At 38.7% G+C, this 15,236-nt stretch overlaps 2 protein-coding genes across 14 annotated transcripts in view; both read right to left on the minus strand.

Moving 5' to 3' along the window:
• Syt1 (synaptotagmin I) overlaps positions 1-15,236 on the minus strand; it is a 513,331-nt gene that overhangs the window by 198,973 nt on the left and 299,122 nt on the right. Inside the window, exon 1 of one of the 13 annotated variants that reach the window (XM_006513448.1) lies at positions 14,145-14,187. The exons of 11 other annotated variants lie outside the window; for them this stretch is intronic. The gene's annotated coding sequence lies outside the window, so the exon portion shown is untranslated. Of the gene's footprint in view, positions 1-4,581; positions 4,769-14,144; positions 14,188-15,236 lie in introns of those variants that run through there. One more of the 13 variants, XM_006513447.2, reaches the window with a different exon arrangement.
• On the minus strand, positions 2,422-3,538 carry Gm5136 (predicted gene 5136). The gene has a single exon (NM_203660.2). It carries the CDS (start codon positions 3,468-3,470, stop codon positions 2,595-2,597), a length of 876 nt encoding a protein of 291 aa, NP_988991.1. The 5' UTR covers positions 3,471-3,538; the 3' UTR covers positions 2,422-2,594.

Below are 15,236 nucleotides of genomic sequence, written 5' to 3' on the forward strand. Positions count from 1 at the left end.
TGTCTCACCCAGAGCTGCGATAGCCCTTTGGGTGGGGGGTAAGGAAACCCTTTCACAGGGGTTGCCTGAGACCATAAAAATTCAGATGATTATGGTTCAAACATTATGAATCAGAACAGTAGCAAACTTACATGTATGAAGTAGCAATGAAAATAATGTTATGGTTGGAGGCACCACAACATGAGGAACTATTATATTACAGGGTCTCAGCATTCAGAAGGCTGTGAACCGCTGTGCTACAGCAGTTTCTATGTTCCCACACGACCACGGTGTGATTCTTTCAGATACCTTTGAATTCCTCTAGAAATTATCCAAAGGCTAATACTACACATAGGGTTATCTGCAGGTCTGCTTCACGGAATCCAGAAAGCACAACAAGAAATCAAACTGAATGTTTGCGTTCCCTAGGCTTGTTAGTTCCCAGGACAATTTGTATGCAAACCTGGCAAATTATGTTACTAAGTTCACACTCTTGTCCCTAACTGTTGTATGTGGAAGGCTGCTATCTGACAATACTGATTGATGTGGGGCTCCTCTTACATAGCTTTTAAAAAAAATGCTGAGTGACAGATTGCACACTCAACAGATATAGTCTCTTGCAATGTATATTTTCACACTACCCTGTGTCTGGAGCGAGAGTTTTCTTAAAGATTTTTAAGGCATCTCACTTTCACTTTCTGCCAGAACGAGCTGCTGTTTGCCTGGGGATGCTCTAGACGGTTGTTAGGTTGTTATTCTCAGCAGCGGTTCATCTCAGGAATCATTTCAGGGGAATCTAAGCAAGGGTAAATGAATCCTGTTTGCTGTCTGAAGCCTGCCTGCGTCAGCATGTGCCATAAAGACCAGCAGAATGAGACTGAAGCAGGGTGCAAGCTTTCAGAGGCCATAGGCAGCGAAAAGCTTTATTCTGGCACTCTTTTTTTTTTTTTTTTTAAAGTTGTGTGTGTGTGTATGTATATATGGGGGGATTTGAGACAGGGTTTCTCTGTGCAGCCCTGGCTGTCCTGGAACTCACTCTGTAGACCAGGCTGGCCTTGAACTCAGAAATCTGCCTGCCTCTGCCTCCCAAGTGCTGGGATTAAAGGCGTGCGCCACCACTGCCCGGCTTGTATGTATGTGTGTGTGTGTGTGTGTATATCACACACACACACACACACACACACACACACACACACACACACACATATATATATATATATATATATATATATGTATATATATATATATATATAATTTTTGCAATATAGACTTACCAGAAGTTATAAGAAAGTACAAACCCCCCAAGCCCCCTTTACTAAGTTTCTCCTAGATCTCCCACAACTGTAGAACTTCAGAGCCAACATTCTGACGGTGGTGCATGACTCGCTGCCACTAGATCTGAAATGGATTAGTTTCTGTGTATAAAAATCTATAACATATTAACACAGGAACAGGTTTATGTAGCAAACAGTAGAAGCAAGATATAAAACTACTTCAGCTCAAGATGAACTCTTATTCCACAATGTAATACACAACAGTAACACAGATACTAAACTAGACAGTCCTGAACCCTGGAAATTGTTTCTCTGTTACTTCTTTCCAAAGTTCTGACATTTCAACAATGCTATCAAAATGCAACTGAAAAAGCAAGTAACCTTTGAGGTTAACCCCCCCACCCCCTTTATAATATATCCCAAAGCTCATTTAAGTTGCATCTATGATTGGTCTGTCCCTTTTTACCATAGAAATGATTTATTTACCCATTCTGGAGTATTTGGATTGTTTGTAATCTGAGGCTATCTCAAATAAAGCTGCTATCAAAAATCTCACAAATGCCATGACGGTACAACTGCTGGGTCCTAGGGTAATATATTTAACTTTATCCAAGATTTCCAAATTTTTCTGCAGAGTACTTATATTTCACATCCCTGTCATTGCTGTAAGAGAAATATAGTTTGTATCTGTAACAGTATTTGGTATTTTCACTCTTCTCTCTTTAGCAATCCTGCCAAGTACATACCACATCGCATTCTAGTTTTAATTTGAAATCCTCAATGACTTAAGAAGTTCTATGTATTTTCATCACATACCTGCCATCAATACATCTTTGTTGAAAATGTCTATTTATTTGTTCTTATTTCCTATTTGATTTTTTTATTTTTGAGTATTGATCATATATTATCCATGGTTATTAGATAATATAAGTAAATTCTTGTGTTTTTACTTTTTTTCTTTTTTTTTTTAAACAAAATAAATTTGTTTTAATTTTGGTAAAGTCCAGTATATCTACTTTGTTTTCTTCTGGATTATGCATTTGGGCTAAAGTTTAAACAACTTTAAAGCTAACTTAAAAACTTAAAAAACAAAGTTGTCTCCTGAAGATTTTTCTAATATGACCCCCCCCCACCCCCAGTTTTCCTATCTTGCTTTAAATCCACGAAACATTTTGAGGTACTGTTAGAATTTATTTTGTTGGCTTGTAAAGGTTCAGTTAGCCCAAGTCCGTGCCCTTTCGTCCTTGGATCACCTTTGTACTTTGTCAGAATAGGTCGAAATGAATTAGTTTATAAATCGTATGCTAAGTATTTACATCGGCCCATTTTTGTTTTCCTGCTTTATTCTAGGGAAGACAGCTCTTCCATAAGGTCTTCCTTTTCTTGTTCCAACTCCTGCAAACGCTGCTGGTTTTGCTCTAGTCTGTCCTCCAACCACTGTAGGAGAGGCCCACAGACCGCGGACATCTGACTGCACAGATGCTTGGTGAATACAGAGCCATTATGGATCTTAGTTACTGAGTCCAGATGTGTAAGGCCGTGAATCCTCCTATATGCCTCTTGTTCTTCCTGACATAGGATCCCCGGCAGCTCTATGGCTGACCTGAGGCATACTGTCCCGATGGTGGTACGAGGTACAATATGGATTGGGATTTCAAGTCTCTCATATTCTGAACTCTTCGATGCTTGTACAGACTGGAAGCAAGTATAGAGTACACGGCCTATCTTTGTGGGTTTGTCTTCTATGAAACAAGCAAAGATCAGTCCTACAAAGCTCTGATCCATCATCTGGTACATGGCCTGTGTACGCACGTCGACATGAGAAGGCCAAACGGTTATATGAGGGTGGGAATGGTACCAGCCCACAACTCTCATGGGACGACCTGTTTGCTCTGCTAACCGTTCTGCCTCTATCGAGGCTGCAGACAGTTGCTCCGGAGATATTTCTACCCGGTCCTTTGTCTTGTCAGAACGTCGCAAGATAATAACAGAATGAATGTGAACAATTCTGGTGGCCTCCATCTTTTTCGCAACTGTGCACATCTCAGCTCCAGCGTATGCAAGCCTGGAGTCACTCCTCCCGTGATCATTCAACTGCCCTATACACAGACCCATCACTTCCTCCTTCTCTGTGCTCAGAGCGTGATTGAGACAAACCAGGAAAGCGTCCGATTCAAGGTAAACCGCCTGCACTCCCTGCATCATCCGCACCGCCATCTTAAGCCTACTCCACTCAAGACTTGGGCCCACTGCACTCTGCCCAGAAGTAGCCTTCCCAGGAGGCCTTGCGGGTCTCCACTGGGCGGAGCCTGAGGCCTAGGGGAGTGGCTGGGTGCCACAGGGGGTGGATGGAGCCTAGGGTGCAGGGGGTGGAGCCCACATGGGGAGATTCTTTTTTTCCCCTTAACCATGTTAACAAGAATGCCACAAAATTAAGCATATCTAAAGAAATGAGCTCTTTTGATAAACATACAGTTCAACGCTATGAATTTATTTTGGCATAATTTACTTTGCAATCATTTCTGGCAAGGGACTATAAAATGATAGTGAATTTTATAATTAATAGTTTCTTAGAGCCAAAACCATGAGATGAAAAATGAGCATTATTTATACATATTATAAGGTGATAAACTTTATAAAAAATGTGAGCAAGTGTAGTTTCTCATTACCTTAATTATATTTGGTAATTTTAATCAGCATAAATTTTTATAGGTATTAGGTTAAATAAAAATTCTATTCAATGCTACATTAGTTTTCTCTCAGATACATAGAATAGGGACTGAAATAATAGAAATAAACCAAGTATCTAAGCCAAAAATGAAATATTCAGTTATTATAATAATGACAAAAAAAATCAAGAAACCTTTTTTAAACCTGAAAAGTCCCCTACACTAAGGACACAACTCTCTGAAATCATGGGACATTAAAGCTGTTTCTGAAAGCATCTGATAATGAATTCATAAAATTAACAATGCTAATTTTTGAACCCATTTCTATTTTAAGAAAATATTTTATTACTTCAGCTACAAAAACCACGTTTGTTTTTAAATTGCCAGTCCATACTAGAGAACATTTATGCTTTTTAATGGGTCTCCCAAGATTTCAGCTAGCACAGAGAAGGTTACGGTCAAAAAGGGATAACTTTTCAAATGTATTAGAGAGACTTCAAGTATCTTTATACTTCAAGTATAAAAATGACAAAGTTCAAACTTCCCCTCCCTCCCTTCCTCCCTCCCTTCATTTTTTCTTTCTTTCCTTATATGAACAAGAACACCCCAGAGGGAAACAAAAACAACATAGACAGGATGATTTCTAAATCTGTGTTTACCTCATTGTTGGTGATGGCTGTGATTTTATTTTATTTCTTTTTTGTCGTTGTTCACTATTTCTTTTAGAGTTGACATCTTCCACTGATCAATTTTATATGCTCTAAAGCACAATATTAATTGAAGCTACTCCTTCCCTTTTGTATGGGAAGAAAAAAGCTAGGTGCATTGACGGTTTCTGAAAAAGCATGGGTTAGTTGGTTCAAGCCAATTGGCTCTCAAACACGCCGTCTATAGAAACTACAGATAAATGGTTTGGAATTCCCATTCGCCTTTGCTTTGTTAAAGCTCAGCTCTGAACTCTCACTGTTTCTGAGCTGCAGGCACTTGAGAGAAACATCTAAGCTCGTAGCACAAAGCCCCTTTTCATCACACTGTTCAGATTGTCATTGTTTCGCCACACGGTGAAGCAAAGCTTGAAAATCAATCCACGGCTCCAATTGTGGTAACTACAACGGCTGGAGAAAAATGCTTCGGTCTTCCAGCAAAATATACTTCAGATAGTATATTAGGAGGTATGCAATACTTACGAAAATGTGATAGTCAGGTATCTTAAAAGGGCATTTTAAGCATATAAATGCACCTGGCATTTACAAACTTCATTCATCAGGAGTTATCATTTATGTGTTCAGGATGAGAAGCCTTGCCAAAGGATGCACAGCTACCAAATGATCGAGCTAAGGTTTGCACTGAACTGGGTTAGTTCCATAGGCCCTGAAATGTTCTTACTAGTAAGTAAATAAGTGTTGACTGACTGAATAAATTGGGTATGTATAATGTGTCCAATATGACGCAATGTGCTTTGACTAGGTCTCTGTTTTGAATGAAAAGAAATGTAATAAATGCCTTTCAGACCTGTTGAGAAAGAAATGTTCCTATTCAGTTATTGCCTAGAGAAATTATTGACGGTGACTCTTCTGAGAAGATACATAGCATAGAGAATTATTGAGACTGCCACAAAGAAACCACGTGCTTCGCACTGTTTAAGTCTGTATACTAAACATCTCAGCTATAAATTATGAAAGGTAGCAATTTTGCTTCCTTCTTCCTAAATGCTAGCTTCTGTTATGTGTCAGTGGAATTTGGTGAGCATAAAACACAAACAGTACCTACAATCTACAAAAATAACCCATCCCTTCCCATCAATTTAAAACAACCGCATTGTTTTGCTGTTGTTTCTGGATAACTGTGGTTCTGGGAGATAACCTCATCCCATCTCACAGGCAAATCTTCTTAGTTTATCTGTTAGTCAGGATAACCTGGTTCATTTTACCAATGGTTGCTTTGAGACTGTATGACACAATGTGGCCATGTTGTAATATAAAAGCAAGTTTCCTGGGTTTTCTTTTGGGGGGGGGACTTTATTCTTCTAACTTTCATAGTAAAGATATCCACAGAAACCAACACCTTCTCTACTGTTTGGTACTGTAGTTACTCTGGGATCTGGCTCTGTTGGGATTGTAAGAGAAAGCAGTGACGAAAAGCTGATATTTTATGACTGATAGAGTCAGAGGTTGGTAGTAACCACCACCTTAACCTTGATGGTGAGTTGTCTCAGTAACCACTTCTCACCATGGGACTGGCAAAAAAGGAGGCAACCATGTTTCTCAAGGTTCAGCCCAGTTTATGTGCCACTGCCTATTTCTTGCAACCAGGAGGCAGTGTGCATAGCCGCTCTCAAGCTGATCCCCACAATAGCAATACAAACATCTGCTTTTGTTTTTCTTTCATTTTTCCCCCCAACATAATATTTCTATTGATCATTGGGAGTTTTTCACAATGCACTCCAATCACATTCATTTCTCTGTCTTCCCGGGTTCACCTGTCTCCCTTGTGACCTCCCCAATGTAAAGAAGAAAAAAAAGTACTAAGTTCAGGTTTGTTTTGCTCATATAAGCTACCCCCTTTATTTGGAGGCAAGTTTTCTCTGTGTAGTCCTGTCCTGGATCTTGCTCTGTAAACCAGTCTGGACCCCAAATCACAGAGATCTGTCTGCCTCTGCTTCTCAAGTGCTGAGATTAAAGGCATGTACCACCATTGCCTGGCTAACCATCTGCCTTTTTATAAGCTTATTTTCTACTATGTTTTGGTAATTTGATTTCTTCCTCATATTTTTTACTTGTGCTTACATCAGACCCTTAGCTTCCGATGCTTAACTGATATGAGAGATAGTCATATTTCTTATTTAGAACCTGTTCCATATATTTAGTCTATAAATTAGGGAGAAGTTTAATGCCCTACAACCTAGGTGCTAAAAAGATAAGAACTGAGTTGATGCGAACTATAAGAAAACTGGTTTGAGACTAATTTCCTTTAACTTAAATGCTATAAAGGGTTTAGAGAAAGATTGACTTTGGTACATAATGTTTAACTTCAGTGGCCTACCTTTTAACATGCTCATTATTAAGGAAAATATGTAACAGGGAAGTGCACAGCTTCATTTTATCTACCAGGAACAATTTAGAATCGAATCAGGGAGTTTAACTGGGCAAAACATTCTAGCAGCAGATATTGGTGACTACTAGAGACATGACCCTCAAGCACTTCTTAGGCGGCACTCTCTCTTCTCTTCCTTCTCCTTCTCTTGCCTCCCTTGCTTTTGTTTCTGAATAAGAAGCAATTTTTATTCAATCTCTGCAATGAGTCAAGCTTTCATGAAGTTTGAAATTCACCCATAAATATTCTCATACCTTCTTCCTCCTGACAATCTGAGAACACATCACTTTAAGAAAGTGGTTTTAAAATAATGACCAGGTCAAGATATGTTATAGACATATTTGAAATTGACAAAGAACAAATAAAAGAAATATTTAAAATGAGCAAATTCTGGATCAATTGACTATGTTCATGGATCAGTAGGATTAACATAGTAAAAATGGCCATTCTACTAAAAACAATATACATATTCACTGTAATTTCCATCAACATTGTGACACAATTTTTAATAGATCTTGAAAGGACATTTTCCAGCTCCATATGAAAACACAAAACACACAGGATAGCTAAAATAATCCTGAATAATAAAAAAAAACTGCTGGAACCTCAAATTGTACTACAGAGCTATAGTAATAAAACCAACATGGTACTGGTACAAGAACAAACATGTTGGTCAATGGAACCAAACTGAAGACACAGACATAAATCTCCATATTTATAGACACCTGATTTTTGATAAGGAATCTAGAAATAGATACTAAGAAAAGCATCTTTGACAAATTGTACTGGTCAAATGATACAGCTGCATGTAGAAGAATCCAGATAGATCTATACTTATCACCCTACATCAAAGAGCACTCCAAATGGATGAAAGACCACAAACTAAGATCAGGTATGCTGAACCCAATGGAAAAGAATGGAGAAAATAGCCTTGAACTAATTGGCAAAGGAAAAGACTCTCTGAACAGAACACCATTAGCACAGGCACTAAGATCAACAGTTAGTAAACAAGACCTCATGAAACTGAAAGGCTTCTACATGGCAAAGGACACCAACATTCAGACAGAGCAGCAGCCTAAAGAATGGAAAAAGTTTTTACAAGTACATAGCAGACAGAGGGCAGCTATCTAAAATATATCAAGAACACATAAAAGTAGCTATGAAGAAAACAATAAAAAATGGGGTGCACATCTCAACAGAGGACACTCAACTGGCTGGAAACACTTAAATGTTCAGCATTGTTAGTCATCAGGAAAATGCAAGTCAAAAGTACTTTGAGATTTCATCTAACACCCATCAGAATGGCTAAGATCAATAAAACTGGTACCAGCTCACGCTGGTGATGGTGTGGAGAAAAGAGTGTAAACATAAACAGCCACTGTGGTAATCAGTGTGGCAGTTTCTCAGGAAGAAGGTGAATCTATCCAGCTACATCACTCTTGGGCATACACCCAAAGAATGCTTCATCCCACCACAGAGACATTTCTCAACCATCTTCATTATTGCTCTATTCATAACAGCTAGCATCTGGGAAGAACCTAGACCTCCTCAAACCAATGAATGGATAAAGAAAATGTGATATATTTTAACAATGGAATATTACTCAGCCGTTAAAAATGAAATCATAAACTTTACAGGGAAATGGGTGGAACTAGAAAAAATCATTCTGAATGTGGTAACCTAGACACTGAAAGACAAATGTGATATGTATTTGCTTATATGCAGATATTAGTTGTTAAGTCAATAACCCACAACCCCTAGAACCACAAAGGATAAATACAGAATAAGGGACTGGGCAGGGGGGCCAGATAGAGTTCCTTAGGAAAAGGAAGTAGAATAAATAGTTATGGATGGATATGAGGGGACTTGAACATGAGGATCAAATAAGGAGGGGAAGGGAGGAGAGGGGAGGGAAGTAGAGGGAAGAGGGGCACAAGGGACGGAATATGGGAGGGGGAGCTAAAATTATGGGCCAATTGAGGGGTTGTCTAGAAACCTAATACAGTCGAAGTTTCTTTAAACATATGAAGGCAATTTATATGAATTCACCAAATAACGGGGGAGACAGAGCCTAAGACATCTCCTGTCACCAAAAATTTCCAGTACTGGGAAGGGGTTAAATCTAATGAGTTGTCAGTCAAAGGAGTCCCATGGGAAACCAAAAACAATCCAGGAGCTTGCCAAGACTATTGATTGCTCTCCACAAACTGATGGCAAGGGGCCATCGCTGAAGATAACACTTACACAATTCATTGAGTGTGGAAAGTCAAATTGGTGCTTACAGAGTGCCTTCATCCTCCCGCTACATGTATTTGGTACAGGAAAGTACTCTGCATACTACCAAAGGTGGAACTTTACCACCAATTAAAGCCACAAAGGCTTTAATCTGAAATGATGCCCTGCAACAAAGCTTGTGGGAGTAGCCAGACAATGCCTGGTTTGAGTTGAGGCCCACACCCAGAGATGGAACTCATATCAACCACTGCCTGGTGACCATGAACTGGAGACTGGATAGCCCAGAGACCTAGGGTAAAAACAACAACAACAACAACAACAACAACAAGAAGCAATAAAATGATTCCTAATGACATTCTGCTATATTCATAGGTCAGCCATCATTAAGGAAGTTTCTGGGAACAAACAGAGAGATGCACCATCAGACATTATACAGAATGTGAGACACCTTGGAACACTCAGCCCTAAACATGGTGTCTCCATCAAATCCCGCCCCTCATCATTCAAGGGGAGGTGGAAGGATTGTTAACACCAGGGAAAATGGTGGACGCCAGGGAAAACAGACCCTCTAAATCAACACAAGCAAAGCTCATGTGAACTCACAGATGGGGTGACCTCTGGATGGGAGGGTAGGTGGGGGAGGAACTGGGAGGAGCTGAGGGAGGAGAAACATAGTCAGGATATAATATGTGAGGATATAATATGTCTGTTTTCAAAAGGGAAAGAAGGAACACATTTCGTGTGCAGTATAATTAAATCATGATCTCACATTAACATAATACTAGGGGAAACAGTATCTGATTTTTCTTTTTTTTTTAAACTGATGGTGGTTTGTCGACTTGTGCTTTCATTGGGACAATAACTTTCCAAATATGGGACACTCAATAAGCTGATGGACCGGTGTATCATAGTTTGTATTACAAGTTTTCAAAGAATAGATTTAGAAAGACACCGTTTCTGTTTGAAGAGTGCTGTGTCCACACCAACTCTTCTTTGTTGCACACTAGTAGCCTGGCTACCCGATAAAAAGGTGCCTTTGCATTTCAGTTACAGACACTACAATGTTATCCATATGAAGTTATCCTGTAGGTGGCTTGCTCATCTCTTTAGGCGATTTCCCTATACTTATTTGATCAACAAATTGGTGTTAGAGCCTATATGTGAAGATGAAAAGGGATCTAAAGCATTAAGGGTGACAAACATCTTCAAGTGATAACAAAAACTAAAAAAAAAATTAAAAGTGTGATAATGCTTCACTTTCCAATATTTACAAGTGGGCACCATCTCTAGCTAACAACAGCAACGGATACGGTGGGGATCTGTGGCATTTTATGTTGGAGAAACCAAGGTTGCTGACTTATCAAACTTCAGGTGTGTGCTGTTAGTCAGGATCCAAACTGTGATATGTTTGCGACATTATTTCCATGTATTCAAGAAAACACTCATGACAGGCAATGGTGCACACGCCTTTAATCTCAGTACTTGGGAGGCAGAAGCAGGTAGATCTCTATGAGCGAGGTCATCCTGGTCTACAGAACAAATTCCGTGAAAGCTAAGGCTACACCACACACACACACACACACACACACACACACACACACACACACACACACACCCTGTTTCATAAAACAAAAAAATTAATATTTAGCCAGATATTTTTCTTCCATGCCACTGGTGTGCATGTAGCTGAACCTAAATTAATGGCCAGTTGCCTAAGGAGACATTTCTGAGTGAGGGCATACCATTGCAAAGTCATAACTTCAAACGACAGTATAGACAAATGAACATTTTATTATGATAAAAATATGCTGATAGCATGAATAAAATATGAGTGTTGATTTTAATCAGCTAAAAATCACCCTGTATTCTAGGAGGTGAAATGCGAATGAATTAAGAGGGAGGACTCAGTGTAATTCTTGTTGTTTATCTGTGATAGGGCTCACAGGAACCACTCGGGAGTTTTCGCAATCAGAGACAAAACTCAAGGATGGCTTACAAAAATGACAAAAAACTTTGCCAAAGGTTTGTACTTTAAAAGAAAGAGAGAAGGACATGCTAGTAAAATGCTACCCATATGACTGCATTAACATTACAAAATTAAACTAAAATATATAAAGGTTAAAAAAAGGTTAACTTTAGGCCTGGCACCATGGTAAATGCTTCTATATCCAAGATCCAAGACTGAATCGAAGCTCAACCACTTGGACCCATACGATCCAAAGAGAAAACCAACTCAAAGTTATTTTTTGACATCCACATGTACATAAAGGATCTCTCTCTCTCTCTCTCAAATTAAATAAATAGATGTTTAAAAAAACCTAAAAAAAAGTAACTTCATACCAGATTTTTCATCTAAACATATACCACTCTATTACAAAGTTTAAAGCTGTTAAAGGGAAAAGTATACATTCTTAATGGGAAAAAAGTCCAAAAGGAAATGTTAAAATGAAGGTTTCAAAAATACTGCATAATTAATTGAAGAGCGAGGTGAAGTTAAGAACCCCTTACCAAGCACATGGGGCATTAGTACTACCAGTTTTAGAGGCAGCTCCGTTATGACACTATCTTCCTTTGACTTAGAGGTAGGTCTCTATCACTTCTACTCTGCATTTACTGAAAAGAAAGAGAGTAATTGCACTGTAGGCACACTGGTCAGTAATGATTACATTGCTGTAACATGAGCAGTGAAAATCCCTTGCCTGGTTCCTTTAGGAGACACATGCATGTTTCCTGCAGAAGGTGTTATCGGGAAGATATATTCTGACTGTAAGAAGGTTAGCATAGAGCTATTTGCCATATGGATTTCTGCATCAGAGAAGAATGTTCAGTCATGAAGATGCCTTGCCTACCCAACTCCAGAACATCAGTTGGCATTCTGCTTTCTACACTAGCTCCTTATAAGTTAGTGTGTTATACCAGATGATGATTTTTAAAATAGGTTTCTAAGCTTATCTCTTTGAAGATTAGATTCTGGAATAGGCTAACGTTTTCTGCTTAAGTGTCTGCCCCTGTATCCTTGGATACTGAATCCACATCAATTGCAATAAAAACATATTGAAATACTTAGGTCAGTTTCTTGGTGGATTTTGCTTATTTTTCTCCATGAAATAGGACATATACATATATGTGTATGTATATATGTATATATAGGTATATATATGTATATATGTGTGTTTACATATATACATACATATGTATGTGTGTGTGTGTGTGTGTGTGTGTGTGTGTATTTGAGTTCTGACCTTTCTACTTTTTGTTCCTGTTGGTGGCTCACAGACTAGATATTATTTTGCTTATAAAAGATACCCTTTAATGAAGGCTGGTATGTTGTAAGGATAGCTACTATTACTCGACAGTCCAAATTAGAACACATGACTGGGCAGTGTATTCCATGTCATTAACATGCAACCCCTTTCTTTTCCTCTAAGTTTGCATGACTGAGGCTCAACTAATGGTAATGTGAACGCCCTTCCTACTACAGAAGCAGACAGGTGGCAAGGATGCATCCCAGGAATGGCCTCTGTGTGTTAGGTAAGGAGGACCCTTTGAGTGAATTTATTCTCTGGCAGGGGATATATCTAATTTTCTCCATCTCTTTCTGAGTGAAGAGTACTTTAAGATGCTTCTCTTTGGGTCCTACTTGCTCTGCATCAATTCAGAGGTTCTCATTTTGGTCCCTTTATTGACACTGAAGCCAGCTGTTTATTGGTAAAGTGGCACTTCCTTGTTAATGTATTACCATACCACACTGGCTCTCCAGGCAGACATCTTGGACAGCTTGGATCAAGGGCCAAACAACAAGCTTCTCTCTCTCTCTCTCTCTCTCTCTCTCTCTCTCTCTCTCTCTCTCTCTCTGGCAAGGAGTTTGTTCTGATATTTCCACAAATTCTGCCATTGTCATTGATGATTATAAAATGTCTTCTACGTTTTAGAAACATCGCAGAAGTTCTGATGTAGTAAGGTACGTTCATGTAGCCTTGAGTTTGTGTTCTTTACCCTTTTTCATATTTGTCCTAGCACTGTGCTAGCTGGAAAGAAGCATAAATAAGCTCTTCTAGTTAGCATGCCACAAGGAACAGAAGTTACATTTATCCTAAGGAGAACATGTCACTGTGTTTCCTTCAATATATAAAGTGCTCCATTCTTTTGACATGGGGGAAGGAAAAGGATCAGGACTTTTATATATTATCGGTGCATTCAGAGAATTACAGTACATAATGATTTTTGTACTTAAGGAACCATCTTGGCTGGCAGCAGCCTGAGTTTTATAGCACTTAGCACTTCTCAGTCTATACTAGGAAATGGCTGGGGTCTGAAGCTGCTGATGTGGTCCACTTCTCCGTGTTGCTTTGCCTCACTCTTTTGTAAAGGTCTAAATGGTACAAACGGAGGTAAATGTCCCCATCAATCTTCATTGTTTTCTCTGATGTTACACAGGCTTTCAATACATTTCTGGGTTTTACAGTTTAAATCAGATTGTGCTCAGTTTTGAAGAGGACTGGTACTTTTAGGAGGTGAGAAGACATTTTAATTAGAAGAATGGAGATCTGCTTTAAAACTGCATTGGATATAAAAAGTCTACAAGATACTGGGCATGCATCATTTATGAATCTTTTATGTCACAAAATGCTGATCATAGAGAGGAGAGAGAGAGGGAGAGAGAGAGAGAGAGAGAGAGAGAGAGAGAGAGAGAGAGAGAGAGAGAGAGAGAGAGTCAGCAAGAGCAGCTGGCAGAGAGGAAATGGATATGAAGCCGGCAGTGTTGAAAGAAAGAACACATAGTTGCAAAATCATGCTGTTATTCATTACCAGGAAAGAGTCCAGGCAGCATTTCGCTGAAGGTGTTAGAGAGAAAACTGTAAATCAGCTGATTGAGATGGTAGTGTGAACTCACCACAGACTGCACACACAGTTGTGAATGGTAACAGCTTGCTTGAGAATCAAGGGCGGTGTGTGGCATTAAAGTGCATCGCAAGAAGTTAGAATTCACAGGATTCTCCAGTTCTCTCGAGATTTCTCTTTTGCCCATGCTAGTTAAAGATTATAACCACTTTCCCAGTGCAGGAAGATGCGAAATCGATAGTACCAAAGTATAAACAGATATCAGAAAGTTTATAGTTTTCAAAAGTTCATACAGTTTTTTCCTATGCCAGGGGTCTGTCTCCAGTATGTCTTGACATTTTCTGTATTACATATATAATTTAAAACAAAGTCATTATTATGAGTATAATGACAATGAACATGGATGAGCAACTACCTCTAAAATAGGATATAGAGTCCTTTGGGAATATGTGCAAAGGTATAGCTGGGTCATATACTCAATTTCAACTTCTTTTTGAGTAACCACACCTTCACTTCCATATGGGCTGACCAGTTCACACTGCCACCAACAGTGAATAAGTGTATGGCATTTACTGGTTTCCACATGTTGAACTATCTTGCATTTCTCGAACTAAACTGAGTTCATTATGGGGGGTAGGGACGTTGTATACTAACAATCAGCACAAAGAAAATGCCTAAAGTCCTTAAATTTAAGTATTTTTATGAATAATAAATGGAAGAAAGAAAACTCTATCAATCTCCACAGAAACATTCTGTCATCTCTAACATTTTGTTTCCCAAAGCTTTTTTTTTCCTCTATCTCTAATCCCCAGATACTTATGGCCACAGTCATTTACACAACAGCCTAAAAGAACAACAACAAAAACTCATAAAATTAATGTTCAACTCGATTTAGGCATAAAATTCTAATACCGTCAGATGGGACTCATGCTGCTTCCAAAATAATTTTTGTGTAATTCCACAAATAAAGAAACCATTTATATTAATAAAATACTTGTTTTCAGCGTATTGCATAAAATCAATTTATATTCAAAATTCTGCAACTTGGCAATTGCAGAATGAAAGTCTCTTAGAGAGCTTAGAAATAAAAAGTGCTATAGAGATTCTCTGTGAATCATTTTGCTCTATGAAGAACAATAAGACA

Source organism: Mus musculus, chromosome 10 (assembly GCF_000001635.26).
Source record: "Mus musculus strain C57BL/6J chromosome 10, GRCm38.p6 C57BL/6J".
Taxonomy (NCBI): Eukaryota; Metazoa; Chordata; class Mammalia; order Rodentia; family Muridae; genus Mus; species Mus musculus.

Bases quoted from the DNA above. Each gene is read 5' to 3' on its own strand.
- Gm5136 (NM_203660.2), bottom strand. From the start codon at position 3,470: ATGGCGGTGCGGATGATGCAGGGAGTGCAGGCGGTTTACCTTGAATCG.